The sequence below is a fragment of the Austrofundulus limnaeus genome, unplaced genomic scaffold, assembly GCF_001266775.1.
Source record: "Austrofundulus limnaeus strain Quisiro unplaced genomic scaffold, Austrofundulus_limnaeus-1.0 Scaffold119, whole genome shotgun sequence".
Classification (NCBI taxonomy): Eukaryota; Metazoa; Chordata; class Actinopteri; order Cyprinodontiformes; family Rivulidae; genus Austrofundulus; species Austrofundulus limnaeus.
The window spans coordinates 254571-274508 of NW_013952521.1; the positions used below are offsets into that span (position 1 = coordinate 254571).

Here is a 19938-nt window from a genome sequence, read left to right on the forward strand (position 1 = left end):
AAAAAATCTCCGGTCGGGCCGCAATGCATTATGGGATATGCTGGGCCGGGAAGGACCCATCAGACCTGTCCTTTGATTCGTGCCAAAAGAAGGACGTGTTATTGTCCGCATCGGAGGAGTCTTCCGTTTTGGACGGCCTTCGTCGCGGCGCTGTGACGTATGTGGCTGACGAATTCAGCCTTCGGATGACCCGGCCTGCCGTTTTGGACACAGAGTCAGACTGTATTTTGTTACTTTTAGCTTTTTGCTAGCATTTTGCTAGTCTTTTGATACTTTCATTTTTAACGTTTGCTATTTTAGTTACTTCTAGTATTTAGCGTGTAGCTTTTAGCTCATCTGCGTCTTCTTTTACCAATATAATTTACCAGTCATTCATGCTGTATATTCTAACAGAAAAAAAATGCAGTTTTTGTTTCCTCAAACATTTATCTGGCTTGTGGCCCCTTTAGTCCTTTTTTGTATCCATCTTTAGTTTTAATCCTCCTCCTGATGGAGAATTTTTTTGTTTGTAATAATAATAATTTTTGGCAACATTTTTGCCTCTCTGTTCCTCGTTTGGGTCCTTCTCATGTATCACCTGTCTGTCACTGTCCACCACTAACTTACCTGAGTCCTACTTTATTGTTTCGAGCAACAAACACCAACTAGACATGGGTTTTTACGATGTAAAAACAAATGTGCATTGCCATGTAGCATGTCATTGCAGCATGGCTTTGCCTGCAGCATTTGCAGAATGAACTGTGACCAAGTTGTACAGGCACCAAAAGGCATAGCCATCATTTGGCACAGGAGCTTTACAGATATAAATTACAATGGCAGCTCTAGGACAAAGTATGCAGGAGGAGAAGCATGGCAAAGTAGAGATGACTTGGATGACAAACGCATCACAATAGTGTGCATTGCATTGGCAATGCACACTGATAACAGAAGATATGGATTTAAGTTAATCTCATTTCTGCTGTTTGTGCATAATGCTTTTATGCAATGGGAGACTAAACCTTTATAGATAATTAACTTGTAAAACAATTGATCAATAGTAAAGTTTAAAGATAGTTAATTTTTTACAGCTAATTTGAAGGAATTGTTTGTCTGATAGCTGCCAACTTCATCTTCCTCCTATTTGCTGCTGTTTTTACCTGGAAACACAGCTTCAGGCTTTGCGTCATTCGCATCTGATGCGAGACAACAAAAACAAAATGTCTGAACAAGAAGTTAGTTAGAGCTGCAGAGTCATTTTCCATCTACATGATTGCGAGCGGTGTGTTTTATTTTTCACTTAATCATTTGCTCCATTGGTAAAAAATGATGAAAAACGTCTATTAGTGCAGCCTAAATGATCTCCATTTGACTTCTGGGCTCGCTGCCTCCGCTGACTGACTGTCACATTCTCTCTTCATCACGTTGTGCGTCTCATCTATACACAGCAGCCATCTTTCACCCAAGCCTGCTGGAGTGCCAAAGTGTGCGCCGCCGAGAGAGGAAAAAAAAGAAGCATCATCACACTTTCTGCCTTAATGCTCTTTTTACCAGCTGAGACCAAATTGCAGGCTTTGTTTCACTGGGAAACACACAAGTGCTCGTGAGTCATCCAACTCACTCACCCTGTCAGCAAGTCTGCGTGGATTCGTGACTGCGTGTGGTCATGGTTAATTGGCTAAAACGAGGTGTTTTTTTTAAATTGTAGGCAGAAAAAAAAGAAGTCATTGTGTCTTTTTTTTCCTCAGCTGGTTTGTGCTTCTGAGCCGTGGCTCGGCTCGGCGCGTATTTCAGAGCGAGAGAATTGGTCGTAGCAATAATGAGGAGATTAATGTCTTTTGTGGGGAAAGTTCTCATTCAAAGTCAAGATTTTGTTTCCCCTCCTCTCTGTGCTCACTTAGAGGAATGTGATGAACTTTGCTGCTGAAGATGGATGAAGGTCAGGGAGGAAGATGAGGGTGGGGGGTGGTGGAGGGGTTTGGCTGAGGGGAGGAATTACCTTCAGTTTCAGTCGAAAGAAAGATGTGAGGAGCTTCAGTGAAGACAGAAAACTGAGCGGAGGGGGAAAATACAGCAACACAACTCATTGTCTCCGCCCCTGCCATCAATCTCCCGAGTGGCAGCTGCCTCGCACGCACACACACACACACACACACACACACACACACACACACACACACACGCTCACAGCCGATTCCCCTGGTGATGAATCATAGAGCAGCATGGCATTTGTTAGAGGTGCTGTTTTTCTCCTGCTCTGACAGGCTGTATAAATGTTTTTTTTTTACTGTTTCTTTATGAAACTGTGTGTGTGTGTGTGTGTGTGTGTGTGTGTGTGTGTGTCTGTGTGTGTGTGTGTGTAGCAGTAGTAGCTCAGTCTTGTGTGTGTGTGTTTGAGTTCATACTACAGTTCTATATTAAAGATATAGTTCAGGTTTTTGAATTGTCTGTGTGGAGAATTTATTAGCAGCTCTCTCGTTTTTTTTTGTAATTTTTATATCACTCCATAAAAACCTTCTTTTATTTTTTTTATATTTATTTACAATATTTTTACAATAATAACCCATATGAGGGAGTAGATTATTAAGCATAAACCGAATTCTGTGCTGAGAAAAAGGGTTTTGAAGAGACTCCTTAAGGGGGTATTTTGGTCATGAACGGAATTCAGTATTTTTAGAATAAATTATAGGTCTCATCCTTGATATAAATCTTTAAATCTCATTTCCACAGATCTGGCATGACATTATCTGCGGTTATTTGCATGCAGAATGATGAGAGTTTCATTATTAATAAGGTGCAGGACTCGAACGTTTCCTCTAATTTCCTGGCCTTAGCTGAAAACCAGCTTGGAGGACGAAACTCATTTAATCCAAGTTTTTTTTCTGTTTGTAATAATTTGACTAATCTTTCAGAGTTTTAGATTCAAACTAGCAGACTGAAAAACATTTATAAGTGGTTAAATCGGGTCTTTTCTGTGCATCAAAGAACATGTTGTTCCAGCTTCCCTCTGGTGCGTTAAGTAGGTTGAAACCACTTCAGTGTTTACAGCTGGAGCTCTGACAGCTATCAGAGAGGTTCAGTTATTGTTTTACTCTGAGGAGACTTGATGCTTTAGTCACTGCTGATTATCCAGCTCAAATCTTTCAACGCACTCTAACTGAAYGCAACACGAGTGGAAACATTTTCCATCATCTATCCACTCATTCATTTTCTCAAATATTCCTCTTTTTTTTGTCCAAGCTATTTATGCTACAAACTATTGAAACYTGGATCTAAGAGCCTCCCTGGAAGATTTTATTTTATCCCCCGACTCAACTCGCAGCCAACATGTTGCCGTCTTTGATTTTTTTTTTTTGAACCCTGCCACTTTGTGCTTTAACGGGCTTGTTTAAGAACAGGCAGATGAAAGTCAGATTACAGTAGAAACTTGGCCCACATTCAGCTCATAATGGGGTTTTAAAATGAGGTCGTAACATAGTTTCAGACCCAAGGTTAGAGTCAGGCGGTGCTGCTGTTTGTCCTTGTACTGACACACGTTTCCACTCATTCATGCGCTTGTTTTCATGCCTGCATCCAGAAACACACAAATCTACCTGCTGGCTTGTTAATGGGTTCCCGCCGTTTGCCGCATCATCCAGCTCTGGCCTCGTTTGCTCTGAAAGCCAGAGGAAACAGGTGCTCTGGACTCAAACTATGAATTATGGGAGCATTTGGCAGATCAGTTGGGGGGGGGGGGGGGGGGGGGTGCGAAAGAAAGAAAAAGAAAAGGACCGCCACCTCTCTGCCCCGGACTCACCATTCACAGATATACTGTCTGAGTCAGAGGTGCCAAACGTCCAGACTGCAGGGGTCGCAGGGCGAAACTGAGAGGAGCTGAACTCTGCCAGACACAGAGGTGGGAAAGGAGAACAAATGGTCGACATAAGGAGGAAAAGGGGAGAAAATAAGAGGGGTCCAGGCAGGGCAGAATCAGGAAAATAACACCAAAGAAAGTTTTTAATTATCTCCACCAAGGGCGAGGTAATGTTTTCAGTCGTGTATGTCTGTTGTTCTGTCTGTGGACAACTTCACTCAAAAACTTGTGGACGGATTGTCATGACATTTTTACCACATGTGAGTACTGGGCCAAGGAACACACCTTTAAATTTTGGTGATGTTCCGGATCACGATGCGGATACAGGAATATTTTTCTTTTAACACTCTGAGATAGGCAAAGCTGTGATGCTTTCACGGGGCTTCTGTAAAAAGCAGTGAGCTGGATTGGACAGCACGGACTTCAAACTTTATAAAAGTAATGTTAAAACCAGATTTAATGATGAATAATTTTTGCCATAATATGCGCATTTACACAACGTTTTGTGACCAGGAAGTGCGTGACTGCACCATGAAAACTATTTTCCCCATTTCCTCAAACACACCACATTTCCAAAACAACCTATTAAAACAGTTTCTACTAGTCTTGTAAACAGAGAGCTGCCGGGCCTCAAAGTTTGGAGACGGGGGGAGCCAGGACGCACTTTATAAAGAGAGTCAAACCATTACAAACTCATACAAGGGGATAAAACAGACGTTTTACATGGTGAAATGTGACRGATGAAAACTTAGGAGCTTAATCCCACACCAATTTGACCATGAATAATGGGTGACGAGCCTGACTTTTTTTTTCACATTGGACTCCGAGAAGAAATCCCGTGCATACTGCTGCTTAAATGTTCGCTACGTTAGAACTTACTCAGCAAATGTGTTTCCATCTCTGCTTTTGCGCATTAACTCTTACAGGATGGGGAAATTGGTCTTGGCGGAGCTTTGCACTCTCCGAGTGCTTCTACTTTATTATATAGCTGTGTGTAATTAAACACAAATGAGTAGAAAAAAAAAGTCATGAAATAAAAAATCAGCGGCGCAAAAACCAACAAAGATTCAGGATCATGTACAAACGTAGAACTGAAATGAATAAAAGAGAACAGGGAGGACGCTGGGAGGGGTGGTTATCTGATGAACGGCAGATGTGATGATGAGCAGATGGAAAGCAGCTGCGTGGAGGAGCTGAGGAAAGCAGCAGCTTCRAGCAGGAAGAAAAGTACTAAATAAAACAGAAAGTACAACGAAACATAAAAGTCTGGGTTTCGCTGATTTTAGCCCTGCAGCTTTGTTGTTGTTGGCTCCAACATTATTACTACTGATCAGATGCAACATATTTGATCTTTTTTTTCGTGTTATGTTTCCCACCGTGCATCATTAGTAAAATGACAGCCATTAAATCAATCCTCTAAAACATCCAAACCATGATTTGCAGTAGTTACTGTACAGAAAGGCTCAGTTCTGCTTGAWGATTGGGTTATGAATGTTTATAAATGAATGAGGCTGCTTCTTATTTCTTTAATTCTGCGTACGGTCCCCCGTTGAGTGTTTGCAGTTATTCAGCTGTGGTGCAGAATATTAAACAGCTTTTTTTTCTTGCYTTACTATTTCCTCTTTAAAGTCAAATCTGGAGTCTGATCTGATTCAGACTTCTCTCCTGGTGCTGGAAATTGCAGCGAGCTTTCCTTCTTTTATTGATTTGATTTTGTTTAATATTTCAGATAAAGGTCATTAGTGTGGTTAGATGGGTTTTAAATCAGGTGATCCTTTATTAGATGAAGCTGGATAAATTATTAATTATAACAACCTCTGTAAACTTTGATGTTTCAGGCATCCTTAATTGTCCAAGCATTGCCTGTCTGTTAATATTTTGGCAGTCAAACATGTTTCTGTCTTTTATAAATATTTTATTCCTTCTTGAACATGACAGACGAGCACCAATGCTAACACAATACTTGTTCTGTATTTCATTTTTATGAGGCACTCTGTTGGAAAATAATGATACACAGAGAAATGTGAATGCTCTCGAAGCTTTCAAAGCTGCGCCGGAGGTTAATTAAAATAATTAAAAAAAACTTCTGATGAATGACTGCTTATCTCTGTGGCTCAATTTGCGACCATCTTGTGAGTATTAGCGACGCTTTGTATTCTAAGACGTGGTCTAATGCGTCCCCTCCCTGGTGTCATCAGTCATTTTACAGAATATAGTTTCAGATAAGGTGGGAGTAATGAGATTATAAGAGTGGACATGAAACTGAATGCTAATGTCATCAGGCTAACAGAAAATATGACAAAAAAGCAGGATGATGTTGAATATTTTTGTTTTCTGTTTAGGATGTTGGAACTAAACGTAAGCTGTTTGCTCACATTGGATTAAAACAAATTAATGCGTGGCCACAAGATAACTCGTGGCCACAAGATTATTTTGAGCAGAGATACAGACGTTGCTGGAGTTTGATTATATTTATGAATACGCTGTTTTTTATTTTTAACAGTTCAAAAGGTACCCCACACTTATTATTAGAACTTTTTTGTGTATGTTTCATCCAAAGGGGATGCCTCTTGCAGTCTAACTAGTCAACAATCCAATAAAGTCCATATTTACATGTTTAATATCAGTAAATAATATATTTGACAACAGATAAAATCGATTTTAAATAAGGTTAAACATGAATATTGAAGCAGTTTAATGTTAGCATAGAGGTTTTACTATCAAAATAATTAATTTTGGTTAAACATGCGTAATATTTACCTGTGAAACATGACTCTTGTAAACATGTTGTAACAATTTCTGCAGTTTATTGCAAAGTATTTCTACCATTTGTACATTTATAAAGCTTTTGTTTGCACCACGTTACGTTCTGGTCATTGATGTCAGTGGTTAGCTTTAGCATTAGCTCAATGCATAAAAATCATCCTTGCGAAGCACACCCAGGTCACATGACGTCTAATCCAGTAATATATAATGCATATAACGCTATAATTACATKATGCTGAGTCGTAAGTGACTGAAGTATGTTCAGTTCAGTTTATTTACGTACATAGCACCAAATCACAACAAACATCATCCCAGGGCACTGTACACAAAAAACAATAATCATCTCACGGCCACTCATTAAATGTTTTTAATCCATCGTCACCAAARCGGCTCCATGTTGAGCAAATGCTACGCTGGAGTAATTTCAATAAAATGTGCCGTTTCTTTCCTTTACGGTGTCTTTTTGTTGTAYTTTTATCAATGAGACATTTCTACAAAAAAGCAGTGTGACGTCAGAGTGCTGAACAACTGCTGAAGTTTGTTGAAGAAGCTAAAGCTGAGCATAAAGTTAAAACAAGCAGATGAACAAAAACTGAAATGAGCGTCCAACGTCGTCCGCCTGAACTAGTGTTGGATGTTTTTGTTTTTTTCTCCAGGCATTTTTACCCTGATGGTTTATTTTTGTGGTCAAATTACTTCTGTGTCCAAATTCAGGGTCTGCGTCCTCCAAAGGCCAAATTCGTCTGCTGCTTACGACACAGCGCCAATGCCGCCGACAAATGGGTCCTCCTTTTCCCCCTGATTTAAGGGATGGGTCCGTTAGATCCTTCTCAGTCCACCATATCCCATAATGCATTGCAAGCCAATCAGAAATATTTTTTCTGCTCATAATGGCAGATGAAGCGAGAGAAAGGAAAACAGTTTTAAATAAAAACCTGATTTTATAATATTAATAATACTAATATAATGATATTTTGCTAATGTTGATTTATTGTGGCTTTCGTTTAGCGTCATCACAGCAACAGGACATATGCCGGGGTAAGGGCGGGAATAAAGCAGAAGGTTAGACCGTCCAAATTCACAGTCAATTTGAAGGATCCAGCCCCTGAATTTGGGCTCAACCTTTGTCTTTTGATTTGTTCCTTTGTCGTCACTCCCAAGTCAGAACAGTGTTTTTGTTTTGGGTTGTCTGGAGTCAGCCCTTAGAGGGAGYGGTACTGTCAGGATCTGTGTTATTTTGGTTGTATTTGGTAGTTTTAGTATTCGTCAGTAACAAATTTATAATTTTTTCCTGCAGTTTAGTTTTTTCCCCTAATTTTTTCTGTACCATCAGATTAACTTTTGAGGTCAACCTGATGAGCGCCACAACTAATCAACATTTAGATCACATCAAAACGGCTCTTCTTCAGTTAATTTTTCAGATATTTAGTTACAGTTTGGAGTTGTCTCTAACACATAATTTATTTAAAATATACAACTAAACAATGGGCCTCATGCAAGAACATGTTCGTATTCTTATCCTAAATTTCTCTTACTTTTGTTCTTCAGGAAAAGTGTGTAAATGAGCTGCGCAAATTCCACCTGTTCTATCCAGCTGCTCGTGCACGCGAGAGGAGATTAGCATAATTACCACCCCAAAAACACCATATGAGGCTATGTTTCCTGCCTCAGATATCAGGAAGTGTCCATTCATGAAAATGACAGCGAAAACTAAAAAGAAGAACTTTCAGAGTTCAGAGATTGAAGTCCGTCTGTCAGAGATCCAGAAAAGAAAATCTGTCATTTTTAGCAGGTCAGCTGTGGAATAAAAAGAGCTGCTAAAAGTATAAACAACTGTGTTAAATCATTTTAATTTATTCAGAAGTCATGGCGCTGCACACCGTACACAAAAAAAAAACATTGGTGAATGCCACAAATTCTCCTAAATCACTCGTACGCACAACTTAAGCACAAATCTGTGCGTACGAARGGTTCTTGCATGAGGCCCAATGCTTCTAAAGCCGTCAGCCTTTCTGTTAAATAAACCTTTTATTGTGCATAAAGCAGAAACTTTGAGCCATGCTGGGTGGGGAATGTCAATAACTATTTTTAACTTTTCATAAAAAGTGTCCATGGGGGCAAAAATCATTGAAACCTRACATTTCCAAATAACGAAGGCATTAACGACACAGAGTTTTCATGGCTGCCATAGATTCTCCAGGTGAAATAACAAAAGCAGCGTACTGTGGCCTTTTCATTTCTACACACTGACACAGAGGGGGGAGGAGGAGGAGGAGGAGGAGGAGGAGGGGATCAGTCTCTGGAGAGGAAGATAAAAAAGCAAAGAGGAAGCAGGGAAGCAGTCTCAGAGGAACGGTCTGGATCACATGGGATCAACCTCCAGAGTACCTTTCTAATGAACAGAGAGTTGCTTCAGTCTGGAGGAACTCTGAGGGCTTCAGTGAATGAACCTGAGGGTCCAGGAGAACCTGAGGGTCCAGGAGAGAGAGAGTCCGTGACACGGGATCTAAGAGGAAACAGCTGTTCAGCTGTTGTTTCCATCAAAGAGTCAGTGTTTGGCTCTTAGTTATTCGGCYTTGTGTGCAGATGTATGTTTGTGTGCGTTCGAGCTGCTGGTGGAGATGTTGGATCATCCTCCTGGACCGGCTCAGAACACAGAGATTTAGACTCAGAGATTGGCTGAGGCTCTGCTCCCCTCACTCTCGAAGTGGAAGAAAAATAGCTCAGTGGAGGAAGGGAGCAGATGAAAATAGCTCAGTAGGCAATCGCTGACTCACAAGGCAGCGCTGGGAGTCAGGATGGCATCAAATCAGCTCGCTGTTGTTCAACTCCATCAGTATCTGTGAATCCACCCGGCCTCGCTGCCCCTCACTGCTGCTGGTATGAACCCTGTGCACATGTCTCCTCTGTGGCTGGATTTAGAAAAAAAAAGGGGGGGGGGTGATGGTGACATCACAGGCGCCATTTATCTTTTCTCGACAGCGCTGTCCGGAGTCTTTTGGGGGCGAAGGAGAGCGGGCGCCGTTCGGCTGCGGCGTCGGCTCGTTCATCACGCCACTCACGGAGCTGTCAGAGCTCATGTTTTTTTTAAGTACTGTGAAATGGAACAAGAACACATCCCAAYCTCTCATTTACATCACGTTCTGATTAACACATCAGGCCCGCTGCGCCCAAAATGAAATGATTAGCGGAAAAGACGAAAGCTGAGTTGTAGGTTTGAAATTGAAATTGTTTACATTTGCATAAAATATTTTGACAACTCAAGGCCCGTGGGCCTCAGCTGGCCCTCATTACCATTTTATCCGGCCATAAAGGTAATTCTTTAAAGGTAAAAAAAAAAACAAGTTGTATGATTTTTCCTTTTGTCACTGTATTTAAAACAATCTTCTGACCAACTTTCAAGCCAAGAAAACTAAAATAAAAATTTTCAGTTAAGTTTGATGTTGGTGAGGATAGAGCAACAGAGAATCAACTTTATTCATTATTTTCTGTATTTTCTTATTTTAAAGTCAAATAATTGATATTTTAACCTGATTTGCTGGATTGTGATTAAATGCATCTCTTAAGAAATAATAAAACAAAGAGTTTATATAAAAAAATGAATCAAAAATTTCAAAATTTAATACTTTTTTTCCCATATCCGTATGTTTTAAATGTTACATAACACATAGTTTGGAAAGAATCATTCATTGTTCTACAATAATAATTTGTTAAATGTAATTTTTAAACAAATATTGACAGATAATGACCTACTTGTGTAACTTAGCTCGACACCCCTGTTGTTGTGGATGACTCTCGGCTACTACCACAGCTCCATTTCTGTAGAATAAACTGAGTTGTAGCCATTTCTGTGCTTGCTTTCTTTCAAGGCGTGCCAAACCGTTGTGGCTAAATGGATTTTTGTGCCTTTAAATATCACAAAAACCAACAATGACCTCCAGTTTTGCTCCTTTCTCTGAGTTCTTTAGTTTTTAGTATTTTACTCTCAGATCATCTGGAGATTTTGTTGTTTGTTTGTTTGTTTGTCTGAGCGGCTGGCTGGTGTTTTCAGGACAAACAGTCTGCCAGCACTTTGGGACTCGGTTATTTTTGGAGGGAGCGTTTAACTGAATGGAAACAATCTGGAGATTAAATAATTCATAAAGAACCGTCTCTGTCTGCTTCCAGGTTGAGGCTCTGAGCGATGCAGTCTCTTTTCGGCGGCGGGGAGCTGGGGCTGCTGGGAGGGGGCGGCGACGCCGGGGGCCTGAAGGAAGATGGCTGCGGCAGCATGGCGTGGAGGGCCTCGCCCCTTCCGGCTGACGACGTCTACTCAGCCTCGCACTTCGCCCTCATCTCCGCCTACCAGGAAATCAAAACACGGCTGGCGAGCCTGGAGCGGGAGAACACCAGCATCAAGAGGAAGCTGAAGATCTACGAGATCAAGGTGATGAAATAAAAAACTAATACTTTTGATTTTATGTAAATTTTGAGCGCTCAGTGACTGCTGAAGTTTATTACAGAAGCTAGGTTAAAGCTAAAAGAAGCAAAACGCTAGCTAAAAGCTAAAAATTAAGATGCTAGCTAGAAGCTAAAAGTTGCAAAAAAGTTATCCTTCAACTGAAAAAAACAATAGCTAAAGTTCACCAAATGCTTGAAGCAAGAACAAATTAGCTAAATACCAAAATCTTTGTAAATTAATACACTATAATATAAAACACAATTTTCTCTTATTTGGAAACGTCTTACTTGGTCTCACTATTAAGTACCTTTTAGTTTTTGCGCTATAAGCTAAGTACGTCTTTTTCTTATAATGGGGGTCAATGACAGCTATGTGAAGGGAAGGAGCCACATGGACCAAACTTGGCACAAAGGTGGGGCCCCTCTGGGGGGTGCCCTGAGCCAAGTTTGAGGTCCCTCCCGCTTTTAGTTTTTTCGCTAGAAGTTAAGTACGTCGACATTTTTGGGTTTTCATCCTATTACCTAACCCTAACCCTAACCCTAACCCTAACCCTAACCCTAACCAAACCAACTCCCATCTCCGTAGGACACTCCTATCTGGACTTCAAAAATGAATGGGAGTCTATGACAGCCCCAAGAAGGGCGTGGCCTAGGTCCACCAAACTTGGTCAGAAGGTGTGTCCCCCTGAGGGGTGTATACACACCAAGTTTGGTCCTTAATTACAAATTTAATCATCCAGAATTTCTCATTAATACTTGTTCTAGCTAAATATCATATTCCCAGTTTCAAATATTTTGAAAGGAAACCAACAAAAAGAAAAAAAAAACTCTGACAATAAACTTGATGTTAAAACAATTGAAATCTCCCCTGTTTTAATTTAATTTTATTATTATTATTTTCAATTTTGTTAGTTTCTTTCTTACTATTTTGATATCATTTACTGTTCTGTTCCAGAAATTGTATTCGCACAWAACTGACATTTGTTTTTCAGATTATCTCCTTGTAAATGATGTTTTGACAAATAAAGTTGGAAGAATAAAAATAAAAAACAGCAGGGGAAGTTTACCTAAAACTGGTAGCCAAAAGCTAAAGTAGCGCAACAGTAGCTAATGCATCAAAAGGCTAGTCTGAAGCTAAAAGTAGCAAGATGCTAGCTAAATGTAAAATAATTAAAAGACTTGTTTGAAGTTAATTAGCAAAGGTTTAGTCAAGAGCTAAAAGTACGGGAGGGTAGCTAAATAATCAAATGACTAGCTAAAAGGATCAAATGGCTAGCTAAAAGCTAAAGTAGCAAACTGGTAGCTAATGTATCTGAAGGCTGGGTAAAAAACTAAAAATAGCAAAAAAACAGCAAAAAAATAGCTAAAAGTAACAAAAGTGTAAATAAAAATTAAAAGTAGCAAAAGGCTCCTATAAGATAAAAGTAGCAGAATGCTAGCTAAATGTAGCTAAGTAGACTACAATACAGCAAACAAACAGTTTGTCTGTTAGCAAAATATTTAATGAATGGCTGGGAAAATTTCCATTAAACTCTCAGAAATGGTTCAATGATTCAAAACCCCAATTTTAGCTAATAAAAAATTACAGACATTGAGCTGAACTTTGGTGTGGTAGTAGCTGAGCATCATTCACAACACAGCATGACTGCTGCATGTGATTACAAATATAATTCTCAAAGCTTGACTAAAAAGATCACAATATAAAATGATTTCAGCGTAAAACTCTGTCATGAACGGCGGCGAGCGATACGCGTTCATTACAGCAATTCTAGGTCATTTCTATTAAAAGTGCAGCTTTTCTTTTCTTCCTGACTGGCTTGATTTTACCAACTGGCTCCTCTTTGTTAGTCAGCTCTGCTGGTCCGATCTGCTGCCAAGTACTTTTTGAAAGTGTCTGTTTTTTTWAAACAGTTTCCAACAAAAGGCTTCTTGCATGGTTTTATGTAACAAACCATCTGGAGCCTCAGGTTGAAAAATGACAAAGCAAATCCACTCAATTTAATGAAAAAAACTGAGACAAAGAAAATTTTTGTCTCTCACTATCAGTTCAATCAGTTTCACTTGAAGCAATAAGTTAATTAAATCCATCTGCAATTATAGCAGCAGTTTCTTATAATTTGATTTTGGCAGGGTGGATTTATTTTGGGACTTCCTGTCTGCCGTGTGTGTGGAAACGTGACGCCTGAGGTTCAGACGGCAGATGTTACGCCGATTAATTCAGGCAGTTTGGGAAGTAAAAGTGGACGTGAGGTGGAGAGCACCTCAAAAAGGAGGCATCAAAGGCGGCGAGTCAAAGCAGCTTAAAGAGATGTAATGATTTAAAGGAGGAAGACCGCTGGTTCATCAGCTGTAATGTGGGCTGAATTTGTCTGCAGAGGCTAACAGAACACTCAGGATCTTGGCAAACATTCCAGAAGTTCGAATCAATTTTTAGTCTTGTGCAACAAAAACCAACAAATCCAATATTTTATRTGCATTTTGATTGTGAAATTATAGAGGCTGCCATTGTTGTCCTTCAGGAGATGGACCTGGATGTTTGTTTGTTGTTAAGATGAGAGGGGTGAAGCAAAACTCTCCCTTTAGATGGATTTCTGATCAAACTAGGGAACAAAACATATAACGGGTTCCGTGGGAGGGTTGAAAATGAGGAAAAATGGGAAAAAAGGTTGAAGTAAAGATCCGCACAGGCTGGCAGCCACGAGGAGGAGGAGGAGACGAGGGAGTAAAAAGGAGATAATGATGTGAAGAGGAAGAAGGAGATGAATTGTTGAATTGAAGAACAAAGGAGGATTAGTGGAAAAGAGAAATGCACCCCTGGATATTCTCCCCATCATTAGTCTTTAGTGCTCTGCTTTTTCGAGGAAATTCGTCCTTCTAATGTTCGGATCCGTCTTTTAACTTTTAGATACTTTAGGACGCTCAGGTTCTGGGGCGTGCACAGGTGAGGTAACAGAATCCAAACAAAAAAAAAAGACGCTGCTGCAGGGGAGGTTCTAGGGGGCGGGGCCACAGGGGCATTGACCCCTGCTGAAATCTGATTGGCCCCCTGAAGTGCCCCTGTCCTGTCACTCATCTGTCCTCTGCCTGAGAGTAATGGTGGTGGTTGCAGTTCCGTGCCCAAACACTAGAGGAGCTAATGAGTCAAACAGTAAAGTCCAGCATGAATCAAACTTACAGCAGTCTTCTTCTCTTCTTTAAAAGTGTGTAGGATTTGTTGTTTTCAGCGACATCTAGTTGTTGAGTGGTTGAATCATCCTCCCTGGTCCTCCCCCCACCCCCACCCCCCGCTTCCAAAAAAAAGGAGTTGCTACGGTGTCTCTCAGGTGTCAAAAACCTTTGATAATTCCAACCGCGATGTCTACCAGCAGCTTCAGGGCTAGTGATGTTTGAAGTGGTAAGATTATGAGCTTTAATAAGTAAAATTATCCCAGCTACAATGACAAACAGCAAATATTACATTTATAATATTACAACTAAAACCGTTTTTGAGCCGCCACCGCAGTTTGTCCTTCATGAGCCTTCGTAGACAAGATGGCGGTGCAAGATGGCGGCTGCCTGTTGTGGCGACCCGCGACCATAGAGATATAAACAGCTTTTTATAAGGTAAAAATAATAAAACAAGGTCTTTAAACATGATTATTAATATTGTGTAATGAAGTAWCTGTGTGTGCGCATTTAGAGATGCGCACACACAATGCAATGCAATGATTAGACATGTTTTTTTATTATTGTCATTAGAGATTATCTCAATTTCGCTAAAAGACTTGTCAAAATCCTACACACTGTGCCTTTAAAATACGAACAATTTTGCAAAAAATATCTTTCAACTGGCAAACAATGGCTTCATTTTCTCTCATGCTTTGAGAATATTTCATCCATTTACAGTAAAAATGCATGTAAAATTGATACGGGAGCTTTATTAACAACATTACATTATGCTACTATTGTTGGAACATACACTCACCGGCCACTTTATTAGGTACACCACGCTAGTAARGGGTTGGACCCCCTTTTGCCTTCAGAACTGCCTCAATTCTTCGTGGCATAGATTCAACAAGGTGCTGGAAGCATTCCTTAGAGATTTTGGTCCATATTGACATGATGGCATCACACAGTTGCCGCAGATTTGTCGGCTGCACATCCATGATGCGAATCTCCCGTTCCACCACATCCCAAAGATGCTCTATTGGATTGAGATCTGGTGACTGTGGAGGCCATTTGAGTACAGTGAACTCATTGTCATGTTCAAGAAACCAGTCTGAGATGATTCCAGCTTTATGACATGGCGCATTATCCTGCTGAAAGTAGCCATCAGATGTTGGGTACATTGAGGTCATAAAGGGATGGACATGGTCAGCAACAATACTCAGGTAGGCTGTGGCGTTGCAACGATGCTCAATTGGTCCCAAGGGGCCCAAAGAGTGTCAAGAAAAGATTCCCCACACCATGACACCACCACCACCAGCCTGAACCGTTGATACAAGGCAGGATGGATCCATGCTTTCATGTTGTTGACGCCAAATTCTGACCCTACCATCCGAATGTCGCAGCAGAAATCGAGACTCATCAGACCAGGCAACGTTTTTCCAATCTTCTCTTGTCCAATTTCGATGAGCTTGTGCAAATTGTAGCCTCAGTTTCCTGTTCTTAGCTGAAAGGAGTGGCACCCGGTGTGGTCTTCTGCTGCTGAAGRCCATCTGCCTCAAAGATCGACATGTTGTGTGTTCAGAGATGCTCTTCTGCCTACCTTGGTTGTAACGGGTGGTTATTTGAGTCACTGTTGCCTTTCTATCAGCTCGAACCAGTCTGCCCATTCTCCTCTGACCTCTGGCATCAACAAGGCATTTCCGCCCACAGGACTGTCGCTCACTGGATGTTTTTTCTTTTTCGGACCATTCTCTGTAAACCCTAGAGATGGTTGTGCGTGAAAATCCCAGTAGATCAGCAGTTTCTGAAATACTCAGACCAGCCCTTCTGGCACCAACAACCATGCCACGTTCAAAGGCACTCAAATCACCTTTCTTCCCCATACTGATGCTCGGTTTGAACTGCAGGAGATTGTCTTACCATGTCTACATGCCTAAATGGACTGAGTTGCTGCCATGTGATTGGCTGATTAGAAATTAAGTGTTAACGAGCAGTTGGACAGGTGTACCTAATAAAGTGGCCGGTGAGTGTATGTGACCGGTTAAATTTATACACCTTACCAAAAACCGAGGATTTATGTGCAAGGATGTTGAACAAATACTTGGCCCCTCTGTGAATATTGTGGCCCCTTACTCAGAAAAAGCCTAGATCCGCCCCTGCGCTGCTGCGCTTGAAAATCTCAGGAGGACAAAAGATGCAAGCTCCTAGAAGAAAACGCCTTCTGTGCAAACACGCTGTTTGAATCCATCCCCCCAGAAAGAGGAGAAAAGAGGAATTTCAGATGTCTGTAAATGCACTTTCAGAACTGCAGCCCGGTTTTTAGCGAGCAGCTGTTACCGAAGGCTTCGGGCTGCCAAACGGCTGTTGGTTTCTTCTCCGGCGCCGGTTTGTTCAGCGGATTCCTGCCGAGACAGGTGTTGGTTTTGGTAAAACAGGTGCAGATGTTCGACCATTTAGAGGAGACGATGTGTCAGCTGTGATCGTGTTGCTGCAACATCTTCAGTCGTTACCCAGCTGAAACCTTCTTTAATTGCATTTTTCATGACTGTTCTCCAATTTAAATGTTTGTACGCAGTAATTAAAAAGACTGTGCATTTTAAATAAATTGGACATTTTTATATAGATAAATCAATAGTTTCTACATCTTGTATCAGTTTGTGTTTTGCGATTCACCCTCTCTAATATCTAAATAAAGAAAAAAAGAGAAACGCTTTGGATTTAAAACAGGAGTTCTGAGGCGAAGTTGTTCCTGAAGCCCGTGAGAAAACCGGAGTCCTCGGGGAAGAGAAAGCTGCACATGTTTACCCCATTTACCGTTAAACGGAGCAGAGAGAGATGCTCTGTTAAATGGAAAAAAAATGTTGTTTCCTCCTCACACGGACATCTCATCAGCAGAGAAACGACCTCGCGCAGAAAACGAGAAACCGTTATTGTAGCTGCACTAAATGCGTTCGTTCAGGTTCTACGACCATGATGTTTCAATCACCACTTTCGCATAACAACTAGTTTGTTTTCAACCAACTCAACTTCCAAATTTAATACGTAAAATCAAATGAGAATAAGAAAACTTTTACATAAAATTTAAAAAGAAGAAAACATGAACCAACTTGATCCTAAAACCATATAAATGTGTTTTTTACAGCCGCCTGCACTGCAGTTTCATAAGATGCAGCAGTGAGCCACATTATTACACTTCTCACCCATTAACACACACAATGATTTATTGTGTCGTGCTGCTGATTTAAACTCAGAACAATAACACAATGCTCTGTTAGCGGGCTTGAAAAATATTTGCTCGTAAACTACCCCGACTGTTTTTAACGGTTCTTTAATTACCTTCTGTAGATAGTTTTTTTTTTAATCACCGTATTTGTTAGTTTTCACATCTGGCAGCTTCAGACAAAAACATGCATCAGAACATTCAGCTCGATCAGCGATGAAAAACTGAAAATGGGCGTAAACGGCAGAGAGAGAGAAATGTTCAAACATCTTGTTACCTTGAAATATATAAAAGGTTCAGCTTTGGCTGAAAGAAAGCAGGCTTTTTTTTTCATGGTGTTTGTTCCCGTTTCTGTAGTTCCCAATGATCAGCGAGTTCGGTGAGGACACCAACTCCTACTGCTCCTTCGAGAGTAAAGACACGGCGCTGCTGCAGTCGGAAAACGGCAACCTGCACCAGAGAGTCAACGTCCTCACCCACGAGGTAACACCGGCGCCAAACCAGGCGGCCAGACAGAAAACTTCATTAATGACAGAGAGGGGAGAAAAAAATCTAATGTTTGTTCATTTTTTAATAAACTGGCTGAAATTAGGTTTTTGTCATGGAAATTAATGGAATTAAGCTCCAATTCAGGCCAATTAATGCTCAAAACTAATGAAGCCATGATAGCTGCTTTCCAAGAATTCACTGTCCGAGGAGCAGTGTGAGCCGAGTTTATGCTGAAGTTCTACTTTTAAAAATAATTCAAACTGGAACAAGACCCGGCAGAGTTTCTGCAAGTGTTGCTTAAGCTAAAGAAGAACATTACATTATTTTTGGAGAGGAGATGAAATGTAATTAAAACAGAAGACGAAGAAGATGATTTGCAAATTTTCTAAATCAAATGTTCAAAARGTTTAAATTAATAAATTGGATCATTTATATGAAAGAAAAAAAGAAAGTATTTCTAGTGGTGGTAGCATCTCCTTCTCTTTTAACAACAGTCTGTAAACGTCCAGGATCTGAGAAGATCCGTTCTGGAGGTTTTGAGGAAATTGAGGAAACCAGTTCTGGAGGATTTGGAGGGAATGTTGTCCCATTCTGCTCTAATGGATGATTTCAGATGTTCAAGAATCAGCTCATGCTTTTTGGATGTTATAAAACCTGTAAAGATTTTTTTTGCAATAAAAGGAGCCTGTCCAGATGCGGCAGCTGCACATACCAGAAGCACTAATGCACCCCCATACCATCAGAGAGTCAGGCCTTTGTATATTCCAGGGGTTTTCAAACTGTGGGGCGCGCCTCCCCTAGGGGGCGCCAGAGGTCTTGGAGGTGGATCAGAAAGTAAGTTATGCTCAGTGCAGGTCTTAGATTAGATTTTTTTTTTGTGCGTGTGTGCGTGCGTGTGTGTGTATCACATATTAAAATGGGACCTCCTTCAGACTTTAGTAATAAATGAAAAGAACAAAGACGAAGCAGCTGGACTTCTGTTCTGTAGCTGGAGACTCGCAGAATTCTCTTATTAAAAATGCATCAGGTAAACTTTTATAAATACATCAATTCGCTCAGGGCTACCTCAGCTTCGTGAGACATCTAATACGCTGCATAGGTGCAAAAACACACCTTTTCTTTTAGATTACACCTGCAGTGTAATCTAAAAGAAAASAAGAAAGGGGTTGTTGTGATGTAAGGTGATAAAAAAGCAAACATGTTGAATGTGTTTTAAAAAGCACGAGTTTAAAATGTGTAAAAGAAAAATGTGAACAACAGTATGAAAAGAACATCAAGTTCACCCACAATAACTGTAACAGAAATAATAGTGTGGGTTAACGTACTTAGTAATTTATTTGATTTTGTAAATAAATCTCATGTATTTTAGATCAACTTAAATTCCTGAATACGTTCACTTATTGTGTGTTTCTCTCATATTTGCACAGAGTTGTTCTTCCTTAAACAGAAGAACTCGTGAATTTTCTTATAATTTTATTATAAGAAAGTGTAGGTTAACCCCTACAATAGCAATATTATGTTATTGCTTTTATTTCTAACTATATATAGTTACAATGACAGTAGGGTTGGGCAATATTGGCAAAAAAATTAATCACGATTAATTGTGGTATTTAGCCGATAACGATTAATTTGACGATTAATCCCCTGGACCCCCTTATGTCCATGTCACATGACCAGTTTAGAAGAGTTCCTCTTTGTAAAAATCTGTTCCAGATTTTGTCAAAATCACAGACTTGAGGCTATACATCAAATTTTAAATTGTGTTGATAAATTAATTACTGAACTTTTTTTAAAAAGTGTTTGTCATATTTGAAGCAAAGAGGAGCAGCGAGTGGACTCTGCCTGGTGGCATTAATCGTATTAATCATCAAGTGCCAAAAAATAATCGATTAATGTTTTTCTGACGATTAATTGCACACGATACGATTATGCCCAACCCTATTTCTCTCAGACTCAAAAATGCAACAAAACAGAAAGACTTGAGTGTTTGTACACTGCAAAAACTGTCCACCTAACCAAGATTTGAAATCTTATATCAGCCAAAAAG

The 19938-nt window shown here is 40.2% G+C and overlaps 1 protein-coding gene across 1 annotated transcript in view; it reads left to right on the plus strand.

Moving 5' to 3' along the window:
• tbkbp1 (TBK1 binding protein 1) overlaps window positions 1–19938 on the plus strand; it is a 79971-nt gene that overhangs the window by 35582 nt on the left and 24451 nt on the right. The window contains exons 2-3 of the mRNA XM_014014733.1: window positions 10763–11021; window positions 17760–17885. Coding sequence (XP_013870187.1) covers window positions 10779–11021; window positions 17760–17885 — 369 coding nt within the window. The 5' untranslated portion in view covers window positions 10763–10778. The remainder of the gene's footprint in view (window positions 1–10762; window positions 11022–17759; window positions 17886–19938) is intronic.